This window comes from Harpia harpyja, chromosome Z (genome assembly GCF_026419915.1).
Source record: "Harpia harpyja isolate bHarHar1 chromosome Z, bHarHar1 primary haplotype, whole genome shotgun sequence".
Taxonomy (NCBI): domain Eukaryota; kingdom Metazoa; phylum Chordata; class Aves; order Accipitriformes; family Accipitridae; genus Harpia; species Harpia harpyja.
In genome coordinates, this window is record NC_068969.1 from 71,860,805 (window position 1) to 71,880,324 (window position 19,520).

Sequence of the window (19,520 nt, forward strand, 5' to 3'; positions counted from 1 at the left end):
TCATTGTTACCAAACTTGGGTTGGCCTCTGGCTTCCTTTCTTGCATACTAATGTTTTAAAACTTAGGGAAAAGAAGAAGCCGCACCAACAGATATATTTGTTTTCCCAAATATATTTGTGTATATTTGTAGGCATAAATGGTTGATATTTATTTCTAAATGCATGTTGTGGTTTAAGCCCAGCCAGCAATTAAGCACCACGTGGCCACTCGCTCACTCTCCCCTGCCCCCTGTGGGATGGGAATTAGAATTGGAAGAAAAAGGTAAAACCTTGTGGGTTGAGATAAGGACAGTTTAATAGGGCAACACAAGGAGAGAAGTAATCATAATACTAATAAAAGAATGTATAAAGTGAGTGATGCACAATGCAATTGCTCACCACCCAGAACCCGATGGTCAGCCCGTTCCGAAGCTGCGATGCCTTGCCCCGCCCAGCCAGCTCCCCCAGATAGATACTGAGCGTGATGTCATATGGTATTGAATATCCCCTTGGCTAGTTTGGGTCAGTTGTCCTGACTGTGCCCCCTCCCAACTTCTTGTGAAAATTAACTCAATGCCAGCCGAACCCAGGACAAAACATTACAAATTTTGTGGCACCTTGGCCTTCTGCCTCCAAAACCCAATAACACCGGGAGACATCAGAAGGTTAGCCTAGCCTTTTGTGGCAGTGCTTCTGACAGTGCGGCGTTGCCAGAGGGATGGAAGTCCTTTGTGAAGAATGTGAACATACCTACTTAAACAGCGGTGTGTACGATTACTGCTGTGTAGTATCTTGCAAACTGTTTTGTTATGTATTTTCCTTATGTTGCTGATGCTGCCTTGGATATGGCTGTTAGTCATTAATACCACTTTTCTCACTGTTGCTGGAAGTATTTAGCTGAGAGTATTCATTCTGGGTTTATTGCTTCTCCTGTAGAGTCTCTTGACTGAACTTTATAGAGCAGCTTTCCAGGACTATTATTTTCAGCAGACTGAACAGACACAGCTGATGATGGTAATAGGTGCTCTTCAGGTAAAGGGGTTCACCATGAGGTGACGGTTCACAGCTCAAAAGCTGCAGTGCATGAACAAAATATCACCAGAATAATCTTTGAAGGACGAAGAAAAATGGAATAAAAATGGAAGGTGGAATTGTTTCATTAATATGCACATCAGTAGCATATATTTTTAATTTATTTTGAAATAATTTTTATCCAAGATCTTCAAAGAAATAATAAACCAGTTCTTTTCACCTCTTTTGAGACAAATGTGTTTCTTTGGTTATTTCTATCTTCTCTTTGGGTTCAGTCTGTGTATTCTTTAAAAAAGGTGAGGTATAGTTTGTCTATTTATTTATTTTTTTAAATGTATGTATTCATTAAAAAGATACCTCAGGAAAGTCAGACAGCATTTGAGTGAGTAATCAATCTTGTTGTCACTTCTGCTTGCTAATAGTGGGTGTTGCTACTGAGTGCTGTGGGAATTGTATAAATTTACTATCCTCCGGGAAGGTACCCCAGTTTACATGTTGGTGAAACCCATCATTCTGTTTTGGCATCTTTCTGCATTCGAATTCTGTCGTGCAAGGAGTGAAAGCATATGCATGAGTTTAAAAAAAAAAAAAAGGCAAGAAAAGGGCAAACAGAACTGAGTATTTGCTTAATTTACAGTCTTTTTTACAAGGGAAATACATTTTATGCTTCCTTTTCATAAGTAGATTTTCCTTTATCCAGAATTATTAAAAGTCACCTGAACTGGAAGAGCTGGCCACAGAGTTTAGAGCACAGGCTGGCCAGATGGGTAGATGTAGAGAGCTGGTGACAGGAGCTCACCCAGGAGTTTTGAGGAAGCTTGGTGAATGAAATGTTCTTTCTGCCAAGCATGGTGTACAATCTTTTGGCTTCAAATGGCCGTGGAACCAGAGAAATGTAGCTGGTGGTGTTTCTTTTTGTGGTGGTGTTTTTGATTCTAGAGGACATGTAGGAGCTGTCGGCCATTAAATCTGGCATCTGTGCCAGGAAAAGTGGTGGGAACTATTTTACAAAACCAGAACTGCTGTTGGACATGGAGGTGAATGCGGTATTCTGGGGAAGAATCAAAGCATCTTCTGGAAAAGGAAATCTTACTTCTGAAGTCTCTTGGAGTTTACTTCTGAAAGAGTAGTTGACAAGGATGAGAGAGACTAATGAATGCATTCACACCCGGAATTGCAAAAGGCTACACACGCATGGCTTGTAGAAAAATTATGCAGCCACGTGGTAAGATGGTGTTATCACAGGGGTGGATGATAAGGCAAAAGTTAGAAAGCAGTTTAGAAATAAACTGGGTTAGTTGTACTGTGGGGAGGTCACTGGTGGAGTTTTGTAGTGCTGGAGAAGGCATGCAGAGGAGAACAAGGAGGATAACCAAAGCTGGGCTGTAGTTCCTGTATAGGAATCCACAGTGTAGGTTACAAGATGGACAAAACTCAGCTGAGGAGAGCCATCGCGGGCATCTCCAGGATCCTGAATGGTATGGAAAGTGCTCATGGCTAGGGGAGATAAGGCGTGGTTGTTCTTCATCCGCTGACAGGCTTCAAATGGCAGTCAGCAAGTTGTAGTTCAGACTGGGCAGAAGTGCTTTTCACACAATAGATGGTGAAGCTGCAAGTGTGTGACATCCATAATGCCCAGTTGCAGTGGGTCTGTGTGGGTTAAAAAACAACTGGATAACCTTGGACAAACACCTGCTCCACCACCCAATATAAAGGTGTTTGTTCTGGCTCCAAGTGTTGCTCAGCCAGAAGTAGCTGCTGCCTGGAAAATACTGTGCTTTATGGCTGCTGTGGTATTCATTTGGCACCCAGTGTTAGAGACAGGATGCTGGGCAAGGTGGATTTTGGGGCTGTCCCAAAATATCAGTCCCTCCCTCTTAAGTGCTTTTCCCTCCATTGTCCTAAAACACAGTTGTTCAGTAATGGAATAGTCTATGAAGCTTGGTGTTGAAACCCCAGGAGCTGATGCTGTAGGAACTATTAGATAAAAGTGGTGCAATGGACTCATTTCGCATCTTCTTTTTGTGACTGGAGAAGAGCGTGTCTCAGGAGCCTGAAGTGGTAGGATGAGCATGTATGTGCCTGTGCATCACTTCGTTGGCAAATTGAAGATTCGCTTTTGTTGCGACACATGAGCAAATATCCTGCATGGATGTTGTTTGTTTTCCAACTCTGTGATTTAAGAGCAGGGAGAGTTGTTTCACTGGGAACCTGCGTATTTGTCAAAAGCTGCAGCCAAGTTGGCATGGATTCATCCACTCTAATCTAGGAATGCCCCTAATATGGTGGGTGGGGAAGAGAGGGAAAACTTAGGTCTCCTCACTAAGGACCATGGTCTGAAGAAGCTGTCCAGGATCAGAGGTTATTCCACAGAGGGATGTGGAATGTAAGAAAAGACTCTTTCAGAGTGCTTTTTTTTTGGTGTGTGTATCTATATCCATGCATAAGTGTGTGTTGTATATTCACATGGGCATACATATCTGTATACACACAAAGGTACACATGTATCCTTGTTTTTCGGCTCCATGGATTCCAGTGGAATCCAGGATTCCTGGGGGGCAAGTAATGAATTCACCCTTTCTGTTTCTGGGAAACGTGGTCTTTGAACTGAACTTTATTTATGCCATGGGGATTGCCAGTCAGTGTTTACCTAGTCCAGGAAGGATGAATGCAAATCCAAATCCGGAGTCTCTCAACTTGCTCTACAAGTAATACAAACTGTCTAACTAACTGGACAGATCTTTCAGTGATAAGCAGGATTTTGTTTAGTTCTTCTTGTTGTTCTTAAAGAAGAATGAAAATGCTTTCAGCTGATGTGTAGGAGTGAATGGTCTCTCTCAAAATCCCCTCTTTTTCAGGGAGAAATTACGGTTCTTCTGGTTATAGAAGAAATCTATACAGGAACAAACTTTCACAATCTGGGCTCCTTACCGAAAGCAACTCTCAAGTAACATTCGAGACCCATCTTAATTGCAGTTCATCTCTGCTCACTGTGTCTTATTATTGTTCTGATAAAATACAAAATAATTATGCCACTGATTTAGTTTCATACCAAACTAATACACCGATAAGATGCTTGCCACAATAAAGTCATTGTCGGTGGCAGTGTGGTAACTACTTTGAGTTAAATCTGCCTTCTTTTCTAGTAGAACTGTCCCTGTGCTACTTAAAGGACAAGGGCATGGAAGGTAGGAGGTAGACAGAGCCTGAAATACCCTGTAGGCTCACCATTCACTGGGGCAATGTAATCCTGTAAAACTGCTGTCGTAATTAGTCTCTTAGATCTGAGCATGTATAAAACACTTCTGTCACCAGTCTGCTTTTAAAAAATCTGCTTGAATTTTTAAGGATTAATGTAGATTTAGCAAATGGCTTCTGGAAATCCATACAGAAATACACTGAAGAGATCAAGAGAGGTTACACAGACTCTTAGTAACAACAGCTAAGGAATCAGGAGTGCAAAAGGGCTGTTTCTAATCTGTAAGCAGTTTTCCAAAGAACAATATTCTGTGTGGTTGTTATTCAGGACTCGTAGCTTCTGGGATGTACACAGCCATGATAGTCTTTTTGAAGAGTGTAACAGGAGAAAAATGTGTGTAATCTCTATTGTTTTTAGCAGCTAGAACGTGCTTTTTCAGTTTGTCATTTTCTTTGGATTTATGTGATTCTTCCCCAGCCCACATCTTGTTTTATTGAGGAGAGGGGTCAAGCTTTGTACATTATATGTGAAGCTCGTTACTATCCTGTTGCTCAGTGTCTTTTAACACTGGCCACAGCTGCTCTCAGATCCCCTCCCTCTGGGAAAATTTCAATGCCCAGCACAGCCTTTTGAGAAAAAATACCTCTTGTTATGCAGAGACTCCTGGATGGTGAGAAGACAGAAGAAAGCCTGCTGTGAAAAGAAGAAGGTGCCTATATGTGTTTTGGTTTTGTTTTTTTAAACCAAACAATGTTGCATTTTCTAGGTTTGGAAAGGCTTTAAGGAAAAGCAAGCACTGCCTCGTGCCCCGCTCTGCTTGCCATGATGTTACTAAATTAGCAGGAGAAATCAGTCTGCTTAGTCATAACTGTACAGCAGAGGTCTGGAAGACTACCTTGGTTTAAAATATATTTTCACATGGTGGAGAAAAAAAAAAGGATGGTCTGGGACTCACTGAACTGTAGGCACCCTAAGAGTGGAAATTTAGAGTATGTATAGCTTAAGAGTCAACTACTGGAGCATTTCTACCTCTTCACAGCAAAATGAATGGGCAAAAAGGAAAGCAGAGGTACATTACATGTACCTGTACAGGTTTTATATTAAGATTCTTACATCATAGGATTCTTCTTTGTTTACACGGCCTACTATTTGGGTTTCAATTAAATATAACAACGTCATGAATGTTCTGTAGCTGCACAGGTCTTATTTTATCCAGTCCACTTGCTCTTGGTGTGCTCCTGTAAAAGCAATTTCTTATTCATGTGTGTCAACTTCCTCACTCTTCCACTGAGAGTGTAAGAAATTAACTTTTCAATTTTGGTGTTTTCTGCAGGTTTGAGGGCTGAACTGCGCCATGTCATGGTGCATGTGTCCTTCATCACAAAAAAAAAAGAGTCTAGATTGCTTTTAGCAGGGGGTGTGAAACAAGAGTGGGTCCCTGATCTTTGCCAGAATCATTCTTTGGGAATAGAGCTGGTTTTTTGTTTTTGTTTTGGGTGGTTTGGTTTTTTTTTTTTTGGTTGTTTGGGGTTTTTTTCTATTTATTGAGGATGGGGAAAAGTCTGTAATTTCTGAATGGAATTCATTGCAGTGAGAAACAGATTTAAATGAACAATGTCTCCTCTATTTTGGGCTTGAAATTTGTTTTAACTTGCTTCAATTGGTGCTCCTCCACTGAAGTATACATGAGTGTGCAGCACACAGACCAACCTAAAAGAGAAATACTTTCTTAGGGATCTTATTTATGAACTTTTCTCCACTTACTAATATGCAGTTAGCCATTAATCTCATGTCCTAGAATGAAAAAGACTTTTTGTGGCTAGTATAAATGGTTTCTTTACTCCTGAAGATTATTTCAGAGTAGTAAAGAAGAGTACAAAGACAGAAAAGAATTGATGATGTGTGTTACTAGTAAAGTTTGTGTGTGTGGAAGTGTGTTTGCAAAAATAGAGAAGGGGTTTGGGAATTTCAAGATATATTTAAGAAATGAACAGTAGATAATCAAAATGTGGCTTGTGCTCTGCTGCCAGCATGGTGGTGGGGAGCAGCAGGAGTGTGCAAGGCAGAACTGCTCCTTTTCTTTGTGGTAAGGACTTAGATCAGTTTGAGTTAATCGTGAAATAGGTGCCCTTCTTCTCCCTGATTAATTATAAATGCTTGTTTCTGCATGTATAAATCTTACCCTCCCAACTTGCTTTGTTTCACAGTTGGTTTTGTTCTTAGCAGCTGATTTACTGATGCTGTGGCTCATTCTTTCTCCTTGTGAGAGCTGTATTTGTGAATGCAAAGCCCCTTTTTTCTTAGGTTTTAATTCTGAAACCAGTGTTTACTCTCATTAAGTTCTTTGCCATTTTATTCCTTTTTCCTGTTGCAATATCTTATTATGCTTTTATATACACCACATACAGTCAGTGTTAGAAAGCATGTACGTCAGTTCAGTGTGCTTGGGTTAGCTTGATTTATGATGGTAGCAAATGCTGAAGGAGTTACTGTAGTAATGCCTCCAAGGAATATGTTTATGGAGACTACTGTGTAAGGCATTAATCGAATCAAATGCACGTATATAGTTCAGAGTATGTGCTCAAAACATACGCTTTGAAGTAATTTATCTCAAAGCTTCCTCACAGGTATTTCTGTGTTATGTTTTGGGTTTTTTTTAAACAATAACATCAACTTTTGTGTTTCTTAAGTGGAGTATGACTTATGTAGACATGTTCTGTGGTGAATAAAAAAAACCCCAAATATATCTCTGGCAGCTGTCGTTATAAAATTTGCTGTCTAGCTGGAGCAAGATTTTTCTGTCACTGCGGGTGGCTGTGTGGCTTTTGATTTTTGGTTTCTGAAGACCTGCACTTTGCAGCATTGACTCCAATCAGGAGACTGACTTTTCCTCTGTGATAGTCCCAAGGACTTCTGTGCAAGACATGTTTGCAAATATGAGGAGCTGGTTCTATGTTACAGAGTTACTCTGTCACAGAAGATCAGATTTTGATAACAGTGATATAGTGAGTTTCGAAAAGCTGGATTCTCAGTCCTAGGGATCGTAGGTATTGTTTTGTGAGTTGAATGAAATTTAAAATGTGAGTTTCTTCCTACAGCTGATTTTTGGCGTGTGTTTGCTGAGTTCTTCCTAGCAGTTTGCTTTCTTGGCCTGCATAAACCCCCCCCAAAAATATTGTCTGCCTAATTCACAGCCATGAGGTGAAGATTAGTTAACACTTGGATGACAGGAGGAGGAATGGAAAGCCTGACATTATTGATACAGTCGGATTGGAAGCTGGCAGTTGGAGCACTGCCCTGTAGATCATTCAAGAGTATTTCCTGCTCAAGTTAACCAACTAACTAGATTTTCGTTATTTTTTTTGTCCTGGACTCTTACACACAACTTCAGGGAGGTAGGTGTGGCGTTGCCAAAAGGAAGCTTTATATGCAATCCAGAAAGACCAAGGCACGCTTTTTTTTTACCCCCTGTTGTGTTTTAAGGAGCCTTATTCACATGGCAAATCATTTTATTCACTTCAGCTAATCACAGTTATTATTGTCCTAATGTACAAAACATTTAACACTTGTCTGTTTTACTGTCAAATAAGTGGTCCTGGTATTTGAGGAAAAAAACATTTTAAGAAAATGTTTTAAGAAAAACAAACAAACAAACCACAACATAGCAAACTGTAGGAACATAAAATTGCCATGTCATACTGATTTTTCTAGTCCATTGACTGTTTCTGGTAATGGCCAATGCTAGAAACACTGAAGGTGGTAATCATGGAACAACCTGATTATGTTGCTCACGCATTAGCAAAACTTGGCATTTCCATTGAAACATTAACTTCCTTTCCCCGATAAATCAGGGAAAACAAATCTGCAGCCTTTTTTTTACCTGTCCTATGACAAAGGAGAGGGAAAGGTATTAAACAATCCTAAGTATATGTTGTTATTCATGTTATTATTTTTTCCTTTTTAACAGAGGAACAAGGCCTTGTCTCTTGAGGTTTCACAGTGGTGTTCATGGACTGGCTGTATGTATAGAATGGTGTAGGAATATTTCTTTTATTGGGTTGAAAACAGCTGCCTCTTCAACATGTGAATGACCACCTCTTTGAACTGGGACCCTTTAAAGGGTCAACAAAAGACAAATCTACCCCTCTGCTATGTGCTGTCCCACTCAGATTGATTGAACACTTTGCTTTTCCTAGTCAACTGGCACTTATTACCGTAGTCTTAATGAAAAAAGGCACTGACCAGCATTGTTAGTGTTTCAGGGTGACTTGAGCAGACAGAATGGATGCAGTCATTTCTTTGCATTAAAGTGATGTGGACATAAGTACACATCGGTACTTGAGCAGAAACTTCAGGAAACTGGGGACTTGATGTATCCTGATTTGGCACCCCTGCAGAACATTGGGGTATCCTGGGAGAATGATAATGAGGAAATTGCTAGTGAAGTGTAAGAAATGTGCTCCTAAGACTGGACTTGATCGTTTCTGAAGGGTCAGTGCACCTCATCTTTTTGTAGTCTTAGGACGACTCTTCTGCACCAGACTTTCTAGATGTTAAATATGAATCTGAGTTATCCTGACATCTTGCTCACAGGAATTAATTTCATTTAGACTTGCCTTAGTTCTGTCGATATTCAGGTGTTTTGGGACATGTGTATATATATGGGTTGGTAGAGGGGGATTGGTGAAAGAATGGACAAAACATATTCCTGTGTTGACTGCCTCTTCAGAATGAGAGAGAGCAAAATGAGGGACTGGAAGAAGGTCACTCCAGCACTTTCGTAGCAAAGTGAGGGAGAGGATAGCCAGAAAAGTGATACAATGCAAGGGCTTTGTGTTGCTTTCATAGAGTTCCTTTATGCTCTATGACTAATACTTTTATAGCTCATCCTTGCGTACCTGAATGCACGTGTATTGATTCCCTGGTGAAAGGGTAGTTGATAGCAAGCTGTGCTATGCTGTATTCTTCCTTCAAGGGATAAATACAGTAAATCTGACTGTGACTGCAATTGTGAGATTAAACTAGAGTAAAGCAGCAAGCAATTTTAGTAGCGGGCTCTTTAAACTCCTCCTCTTTTTGTTTAAATGCAGTGATATCTTCCCCCCGTTTACTGGGAAATCTGGGTTAAAATGAGTGTTTGCTGTTTGTAATAGTAAATCTCTAGAGCAGCTAAAAATTTTTGGGTTTGGCTGTAACACAGCACTTTGCAAAGAAAAGATCTTGTTACATGTGCTTTGGTTGATTGTGTTTATAATATTAATGGTAACACAGGTCCTTTGCAATTAAAACATTATTTTCCATTTTGCTCCTTCCAGGCAGTGCTGATGAGTAACATCACAGTAAATGACCGACTGATCCAGAGTCTACGAGGTATGTTGTAATACCCCTCAGAGCAAGGGTTTGCAAACAAGTTAAGAGTATTCCTTATGAAGAAAAGGAGGTAAAAAATTTATGCTACACCATTTTTGTTGGTATGTTAGGCTGAAAGGCTATTCTTACCCAGTCCTGTGCATCTTTGATAAAAAATTCAAAAATTATCTATGAATTTGTATACAAAATGTGAGCATGACAGATGGATGAAGTTAGTGTGCTTACTGTCGATCTGTGGTTTGATACTTCTATTGTAATATATGTAGGTATATATGTGTGTGTATTTTAATATATATTTTAATCCTGTCTTGGTCAGAAAACTTGAAAGAGTTACAAACAGAATATGGGAAGCTACAGCTGGATGTTTACTGGTTTCAGAAGAACCAGACTAACCTTCAGAGGAAGTTCTCATATGACCTGTAAGTATATTCTTTCTAAAAGATGGCTTCCAGAGTTGTAGGTGACTTGGTTATAACACAGACTATTCTTGTGATATCTATAGCACTGTTAGTAAATATATGTTTTTAAGGAGAAAGTAACACCTGACACATCTTCTAAAATTGCTCACAGTTGATCTTGGAGAAGAGTGTAGACCTTGCAATGGTTGGCATCTCAGTATCCACAAACTTCTCCCACGTTTCTTGATGTTCCTTCCTTTGCAGGAGGAGAAAGGTAGCAATATCCTCATTTAAGAGTGAGGGGAAAATCGAAACACAAGGAGGCTAAACTCTGAAGAAGTTTAAGAACTAAGGTACGGGAATACCCGATGAGAAGCTGTACCTCATTGAGCTGCCAGAGGTCTCAGAAAATTTCTGGTACACTTATGGTCAGAGCCATGTGTTCTGCATTACTGTTCATACCTAGTCATGTTTTTTGTTGAGATTTCCCACTGAATTATACGGCATGGATAACTGAACACAAGTGCTTATCAGTATCCTTACACTAAATACACGTTTCTGGTATTTCTAGGAATTTCTCCTGGGTTCTTATGTATCAAGTACACTTTGCCCAGTGGAAAAATGCAGAGAGAGTATTATTGTATAATTGAAAATGTTATAAAAAGATGACAGAAGTCAAATGCCTTTTTTTAACTGCGTACATTGTAAATTACTCTTTTTAGACAATCAGCTATTGAACTGTAGAAGACAGTGATAAAATTGGTTGTGCGTGTGGAATGCATAGAACAAAATTTGTTAACTTAGAAGGCACAAAAGTAATTGTTTTTTCTCATGCCCAAGTCTTGAAGTTTCATCTTAGCATTTTTTTGGGGCAAGCTTAGTGTTTTCTGTACGGAAGTCAGCAGGAGTTATGTGAGCTTACTGGTATTGTGTGCAAAAGGAGTGCATGTTCCTCAGCAGTTGACTTACTGAGATACCCTTGGTGCACACTGTGGCCAGTGCTGTCTGCTTGTGGTAGAGCTTGTTCAGCAAAGACTGACTGGCAGCACTGACCCTTCTCTCCTGCAGCAACCAGAGAGAAACGGAAGCCACTGGACTGATCTTTTGAAGATATTTCAATATTCAGATGCATTCTGATTCCTAGGAGCTTTGTTTGTTATGTAGCTGCTTCTTTGGAAATTTTGCTACATGTAAAAGTCTGACAATTAGTTTGGTATTTGCAGCCCTGACAAGTATAAGAATGTGAGTGCATGAGTAATCTTTTTTTGGCAGGGATGAAAGCAGCTGATGATACACGCTCCTGGAGGACAAAGGTGCTCTGTTTCTTATGGTGCAGGCAGGGGAAGCAAATTCAGCAGCCTGGGAGGGGAGAGGCTGCCCATGTGTTCCCATGCATGCAGAGCACACCTGTATGTGGCCAGGTACACAAGTTAACGCGGACACACGAAGCACTCGCATGAGCACGAACACCACCAGTAGCCTCCTCCCGCTCCCTGAGGGTGGGGGTCCGCTAGTGCAAAACGAGCTTGTGTACATATGTACCTGCTGGCACCACTCCTTGTGCCACCCACGCGCAGCCTCCCAGCCCGGTCTGACTCCAGTTGCTGCACTCACGTCCCCACACATGCGCGCACACACACACACACTGAACAGAGAGTCCCTCACCCAGGAAAGAGTTAAAAAGGCATTTAATAAGAAATGGGACAGACTGTGGTGATCAGGTGCAGGGCAAGGCCAGACAAGCACACCGACCAGCAACATGTTTACGTGCGACTGACTGTTTATCGCCTTATCTCTCTCTTTTCTCGTGCTTGTTCCTGCCAGAGATCCATCCCTTTCCCTGCGTTTGATCCCATAATAAGTCTTGTGCAATCCTGACATGTTCTAACCCTTCATCCCATAATATGTCCCCCACCCTGAGCAGGAAACACCTTGGTCTCGTTGACTCATCTTGATGGGTTTTAAGCCTGGACACAGGGTCTGAGGCTGATCTGAGACAGCATGGGGCTGTGGGGTGGTCTGGACAGGGTGACCCTTCTTTTCAGTCTGTAATTTAGGCTCCCTGCTGCCCTTGTGCCTCTGTGCTCCTTTGGGTTCATGGACATGGGCCTTGGATGGGCTGATGGCTTCTGTGATGGGCCTGGGGGCAGCTGGGGAGGCTATTACTTGGGCACCTTTGTCTGTGTGCAGGTGAGCTCTTTATCACAGAAGCTAACTCTTTTTGATCTTGTGATAGAGAAAACATGCCACAGAGACTGAATTCAAGACCACTGTTTTTGCCCATTTGGAGTATGTCATGTTGATGGGATGAGGTGGAGAAAACAGTGCTGTTCTTGTTCTTTGGAAGTTGTTGTATGCATGAGCACAGTATTCAAATCTCCAGAAATCCCTTTTACAAGAAGGGAATTCCTTCACAGATAATAAATTAAAAATGAGGATTTGTCACAAATGTTAAATGAACTTTATTTTCATGTGCAGTGTGGGATGAAAGAGCATTTGCGAAAGGTTGGTCTATCCAGCTTGAGGTTGTCTGTATACCACATCTTTCTCAAGCTTGCAAACTGAGGTGCAGGGAATTCTGATGTTCTTTTATTTCCTAGAAATTAGTGAATATGTGCATAACTCAAGCCTATATTGTTTTATTGTCTCTGATGTTCACTGACTTAGGAAGCACTGCTTATTTTGATGACTTTTCCATGTATTAGCATTAGCAAAATCAGACTTGAGAATAATGTCTAGTCAAGAAGAAAAGGTAATACAGGTAATTAACTTGTCAGTTCATAAAGGTAATTAATTTGCCAGTTCATAGCATACCTGTCTGCCACTCTTCTTCCTTTCTGGGTGCGAACTACAGAACAGATTTTTTGCTTTTAAAAAGTGGGGGTGGAGAAGGATGAAAATGCAATAAAACGAGTGACTTGCTGTCATAGAGGGCACGTGCCCTGAGAATTCCTCTGGATTAGGTAGTAGCTTATTTGCAGCTTGAGAAACTGGGATATGCCCATCTGAACCAGCTGCGGTTACACTGGGAGTATTAACACTGCCAGAGCCAGGCTCAGAAGAAATTAATCCCCTTTTCTGTCTTAGTGAGGGGGAGGTAAAACTGGCAGCATGTTGACCAAGTTGTTATACATACAAAGGATGGCGAGAGAGGTTTTGCATGCAGGAAGACATGTTTGCAGGCTCTGTAGGTGATGGTATACATTGAACTCAAATTTACCTTATAGTGGAAAAAAACAAAGGAGAGAGAGAGAAAGGAAAAAAGGGTTAAAAAAAACCCCAACACACACCTTTGCCACTGGGGCCAGCAGGGAAGAGAAACTGTGTGGTCCCCAGCCAAGCCTCTTCCTTGGGCACACTCTCCAGTGCAGTGGGTGCTGACAACAATGATGATTTTTCACATTTTTCCCTAGCATAATGCACTTCTCATTGGGGTCCACTCAAACCCACTATTGCTTGTTCCTGTTGGGATGAAAGCATACTTAGGGTCATATGATGACTGGTTTCTACGCCTTCTGCATGTGTGTTATGGGGTAATGCTTACCTGCTTTGTTATTCACTAGGTCTTGGTCTTCTTCTAATATAAACCAAAAGTTACAAAACAGGTTATGAAGAGAGTGGGGGACAAAAGGTGGTCTTGCCCTGATGGCAGTCACTTCCCCTGAGACACCCAGCTTGACAGCACTCCTGGGGTTTGCACAGGATCCTCAGCACAGCCACAAAAGGGGAAAACACTGCCCTGGCAGCTTCAGGAAAAACACTGCCGCAGCAGCCTCGGGCTTACCTCGAGGTTAAGGAGCTGTGAGGGAAAGGCAGGCCACAGAACTGCAAACAGAAGACCCCTGGTGTCATGATGGTTAATGGACTAATGGCACTGTGTAACTATTGAAAGTATATAAAAGATATACAATACTTGCATCTTGAGGAAATACTCCTTTTGGAACTTAGAGTAGTGTCAAGGTTTAAGCCCAGCTGGTAACAAAGCACCACGTAGCTGCTCGCTCACTCCTCCCCTCCCCGGCCCCGGTGGGATGAGGAAGAGAAAATACACAGAAACAAGGTCGAGACAAGGACAGGGAGGGATCACTCACCACTTATGGTCACAGGCAAAAGACAGGCTCAACTTGGGGAAGAAACAAAATCAATTTAATTTACTACAAATCAAAACAAGGGTGATGAGAAGTAAAACCAAACCTTGAAACACTTCCCCCCCCCGCCCCTTCCCTCCTTCCCGGCTGAACTCCACTTCTGATTTTCTCTACCTCCTCCCCCACAGCAGCGCAGGGGGACAGGGAATGGGGCTTGTGGTCCGTTCATCACACCTTGTGAGGGGGAGGACTCCTCACTCTTCCCCTGCTCCAGCATGGGGTCCCTCCCATGGGAGACAGTTCTCCATGAACTGCTCCAGCGTGGGTCCTTCCCATGGGCTGCAGTCCTTCAGTCACAGACTGCTCCAGCGTGGGCTTTCCCACAGAGTCACGGCCATCTTCAGGGGCCTCCCCCCACTCCGGCGTGGGGTCCTCCCCGGGCTGCAGGTGGGCACCTGCTCCCCCACTCCCCTTCATGGGCTGGGGGGGGACAGCCTGCCGTCCCACCACGGGCTGCAGGGGCATCCCCTCCTCCGGTGCTCCTCCTCCCCTCCTTCCTCACTGACCTCGGTGTCTGCAGAGGGGTTCCTCTCACATCCCACTCCCCTCTCCGCTGCAGGTTCCCCTTCTTAAATCTGTTCTCCCAGAGGTGCTACCACCGTTGCTGATGGGCTCGGCCTGGGCCAGAGGCGGGTCCGACGTGGAGCCGGGGAAGCTTCTAGCAGCTTCTCACAGGAGCCACCCTTCCTCCACTACCAAAAACCCTGCCACACAAACCCAAACCAAATACCTGCTGATGAACTCCATTTCTGTAACATGTTTTGTTAGGTCTTGCAGCACTGCACTTTGGTGAAATACTGAGAAAGGGTGTTCAGTTTGCTAGCAGTAGCTTACACCTGTTTCTTATTTCAACTAGTACCTTGCTGTTTTCTCTTCCTAGCTAAAATCCAAATACACATTTCTGTTATCATAGTAGAAATGCTTAGTGGAAGACAAGAAGATTCATGTAGCTTGTTGAGCTGGTCTAACAAAAGCAGTTTAAATTAATTTCTTCCAGTATAACTTGGACTGTCTGCACCATGAGTTTGTCCTTAGGACGTAGGTTAACACCCCATTTTTTCCTACTGACTTCTCAAATGTAAGCACAGATTGTAGAACTAAGAAAGTAATAAAAAGAGGAAGAAAATAAAAAAAAGGACATGTTACAAAAGAACTTTTTAGAAGAGTGTGGATGAAAGTTAACTGCTCACTTGTTCACGTTTTCTCCAGGTCACAGTGTATCAACCAGATGAAAGAATTAAAAGAACAATGTGAAGAAAGGATAGATGAGCTTACAAAAAAGGGTAGTGATATACCACAAATCAAAGCAAACAAAGACTTCTCAGAAGATTCAGGAAGGAATAGCCAGGTATGGTTTGGGTAATTTCTTAAAAATCTTTTTCTTTGTAATTTCTAAGGGGTTTTCCACCTTTCTGCTATCTCCAACTAATATTAGCCCATCTCATTAAGTTTTACACTGCTTTCCTTCGCATTTGTTGAATGTTTCTGATCTATGGGAAATGGAGCAATTCTGAGGACAGAAGAGGCAGAGGTCCTGCAGGATACTCAAAATCACTGTGTCTCTGAGACAAACAGAATTTGAGAGGTAACGCTGGGAGTGGTGTGGAGCCCATTAAAGAATATTTACACTGCTGAGATTTGGTTCACAGCTCCTTTTACCTTGTTAAAGGACTTAGTTGCTTTGTGTGTTGAAGAGGTGTTAAAAATGAGGATAAATTGTGAATCACATCAGAGTAGCAGCAAGCCTTGAATATGATATTGTAGTCCAAGGGTCTCTGAGGTCCATCAGCTATGAATTTTCACAGAAATCCTAATGTCAGCCTTTTACTGTGGGAATGAGGGGAAGATCAAATGTGCTAGCTGTTTGCTTTTGGATATTTTGAGTCAAAGAACCACAAAAGGTGTTGCTGTATGTGACATGAGAAGGCTTACTAGGATGGGGCAGGCTTGCCACATATGGTGGCTCTGTGCAAGCTGACTTTTCCTTCCTAGGGTACAGAGGGCAGGAAGAGATCCTGAGAAAAGGAAATTTCAGATCATCCTGTTGTGTTGGCATATGAATTACTGATGCTTCTTCAGTGAAGGAGGATTTGGTCAGGAATAGGACTTGATTGGTTAAGCTTTATACAGATGGCCCTGGAAACACGCAGTGAAGCTCCTGGGTGAGAAGGCAACTAATTTATTTCTATGTACCGAAGTAGCCCTTCTGTCAGGACTACAAGCCCAAGTTACAGAAGTTACATTTTTTACATGTGACTGCAATAGGACCTTTCCCCCCAACTCTAATTGCAAAGGCAGTGGGGGTTTGGTGGTGTACGCCCTTTTCCTTTTGGCAAGGAAAAGGCTACTAGAAGAAACAATTTGATGACTTCAGAAGTGGAAAGGGTAAAGCGATGAGGATTGAAGCTGGGTTTTGCAAAAAGCTGAAAATTGGTGGGAGAAAATGGCTGAAACATCTGCCCAGAGACCCCTAGGTGTTCAGGTAATGGTTCCAGTCTGTGTCCAGTCCTTTATGTAAAATAGTGGGAGAGAGAACTGCTAAGTTTGTGACCTTTTATCCTGGGAACCTGCATTGTAGGAGAGCTGCAAAATGACTGAAGCATTAGAGACAGGAAATGCCAGCCCGTTATCCCTTAAAAAAAGTGAAAGCTCTTGCTTATCAATAATTTTTATTACAGTGTCAAGTAAATAAAAAGTAGTAATAGTAATTTTATAGTGAAAAGTAAATTAAAAGCCCATCATTTGAAGAAGATATATTTGTTTGTCACACCAATGTATCTTGTTTAATGTCAAGGTGTGAAATACTAACTATTTGGAAAGTTGATGTGGGGAAGACCATGAGGTCGTCAACTTAATTTCTGGTGTGGCTTTGCAGCAGATTTTCGTTACAGTTACTTGCACCAGATGCTTTTTTGTTTGTTTTGCAGTTTGGTTATTTTTTTAACCTTTTTGTTTGGAAGGAAAATCATCCCAAAAGGAACCTGAGGAGTTTGGCTGAAGCTCCTCTGCAGGACAATTTCAGTCTCCTGCAACAAGTCCCATAGCTGGAGGCAATCTTTACTCAAAGCAGGCAGTAGGTTAAGCAGGGCAGGTTACCTGTTTCCTTTTAATCTCTAGAGGGGATAGTCCCAGATGAGATAACCACTAATATAGCTATAGCCTAAATAAATTCTGTCTGCTTGTGTTCTCTAGCATCTGTGACAGTGTTTCTTATGTCAAGCTGTAACCTTCTCAGTTGTTTGTTTGCCCAAGGATTGCAACTTTTTGCTTGTATAAAAGCTGTGTTATTTATCATTAGTGCAAGGGGACTCTGAGGAAATCTGTGTACGTTTTTAGCTGGAATAATTCCTGTTTGTAAGATGTACGTGCTTATGTAATGGAAAGGTCAGAGTTAAAATAAAACAGAGAAAGAAAATGGGAGTGTTGGTTGGTTAATAAACAGCTTTTCTTACAGCTCTGTATTTTAAGGAATGATGTATAATTCTTGGCTGAGGAATACACAACATGTTCCAATTATTATCTTTTTATCCAACCACTTCAACTTAAACAATTTTCAGCATACACCCTTTTAATTTATTTGACACCATCATTAAAAATTGCTGAGCTAGAAATTTAAGATAATATAAACTAAGGGCTTTTGCATATTTAAGAAAGAGGTAATTTCTTGCTAGTAAGTGCAGGCTTAGTATTTTTACAGAAGAATTCATGCCCAGCATAAAGTGAAAAATAATCTTATGTTCAGTTTCTGATGATTTCCACTGTAGAGAGTGACCTCAAGAGGCTGAATTGTTTATGAAACAGAATAATTTTTAAATACAGCATTTTTGTTTTAATGACTGAAGGAAGATGGAGTTCTTCTGAATATCCTTACTACAATAACCAAATATTCTGTGGTAATACTTGTTTCTCAAGCTTTCGCAAGAGTTAATGCTAGATTATTTGTTGTTGATGTTGGACTTCATGGCATTAACCCGACAAGGTCTTTAGTTCTGCCTGCCTTTGACTGAACTTAAACATTTTCAAAACAGCCAAGTAATCATATCCTACAAATCCTCTACAACTTTGGCTTCATGGTTATTAAACCATTTATTTCTGCAGACATTTTTCCAAATGACTGGATGAACACTTGACAACCTAGTGTTTTATTGACCTGCTTAGAACAACGGGTAGCTACAGTCTTACCAACATCACAGCAGAAAACTTTGTTGACTATGACTTCCTATACCATAAGGTTTCCTATTCATTTGTATAGTACCAGGTATAAAAAGATTTATATCTCTAAATGTCTGTATGCTTGTTCTTTCTCTATGTCTTTCAATTTTTATTTTTTTTTAAACAAAACAAAAAAACAGCAAAAAATCCCCATAGAACAAACAGTTCCATAATGGTCTGGGTTTTTGTGCCAAAGCTGGTATAACACAGCACGGGCTCCAGGCACGTTTCATGTTCAGTGTTTGTGTGAACTGAATTGACATAGCTTTCAGCCAATAAAATGCCAATATGAGTAAAAGTTGTACGTGGAATTTTAATTGCTAAATTGGGAGATCTTCAAGGTGGTGTAGATCTTAGCCATTAATCTTTAAGCAGGTCAGATGCTGAGAGCAGTCTAGTACCAGCATTTAATACATTCTTAAGTGAGCTCCATCACGTTAAACAGATACTGATGTCTAGTTGGTTGATTTATGTTTTTCTTATCTTAATCCTGCATTCAACATAGTTTCAGACCAGTTCTGTACAGGTTTGCTTAATTAAAGTCTTATTATGCCCAAACTCAGTTTACCTGTCCCTGTAGATTACTAACAGTAGTTAATGCCATCTGTTTGTTTTCTCCACTGATGCTGACATCATAGCAGGGCAACAGTGGAGAAATGCGTGGTGTTACTGTTCTGTGACCCTCAGAGAATAACAGGTAGTGTTGTTTCTTGTGAAACACTAACCAAGAAGAGTAACTTTATTGTTAGCTGCCATTACAATAAAGGTGTGTTAAATTTTCCCAATGTGTTGTGCTGTTATATAGAAGCATCACTGCATATTCAAGATTGTGTGATACTTCCATCACCAATAAAAATTACAGTCCAAATATTTCCAAGTTTGTTAGGATTTCCCCCCCCCCCCCCGAATTCTTATCTAACTTCCACTTTCCTTTCCAAATCCAGGAGTAGTTACATAGACCAATGCTTATCTGTGTACATTCACTTTATAGGTCAATATTCAACTACCAGCCTTGAAGCAAACCGAGTTCAGGCAGGCTGACTTGGAACAGCAGAAACCCAATGAAGATGTGCCTAAAGCAGTACCTACAATAAAAAAGATAGATTTGCTGCAGGCTAAAGGTGAGATGGAAATCACTCTCTTACTAGCAACTGGTTAAGAATGTTTGTAATTTAATTGAAC

At 41.2% G+C, this 19,520-nt stretch overlaps 1 protein-coding gene across 2 annotated transcripts in view; it reads left to right on the forward strand.

Moving 5' to 3' along the window:
* GOLM1 (golgi membrane protein 1) overlaps nucleotides 1-19,520 on the forward strand; it is a 35,422-nt gene that overhangs the window by 9,928 nt on the left and 5,974 nt on the right. For both annotated transcript variants that reach the window (XM_052779093.1, XM_052779094.1), the window contains exons 4-7: nucleotides 9,526-9,580; nucleotides 9,897-9,999; nucleotides 15,336-15,474; nucleotides 19,330-19,459. In XM_052779093.1, coding sequence (XP_052635053.1) covers nucleotides 9,526-9,580; nucleotides 9,897-9,999; nucleotides 15,336-15,474; nucleotides 19,330-19,459 — 427 coding nt within the window. The remainder of the gene's footprint in view (nucleotides 1-9,525; nucleotides 9,581-9,896; nucleotides 10,000-15,335; nucleotides 15,475-19,329; nucleotides 19,460-19,520) is intronic.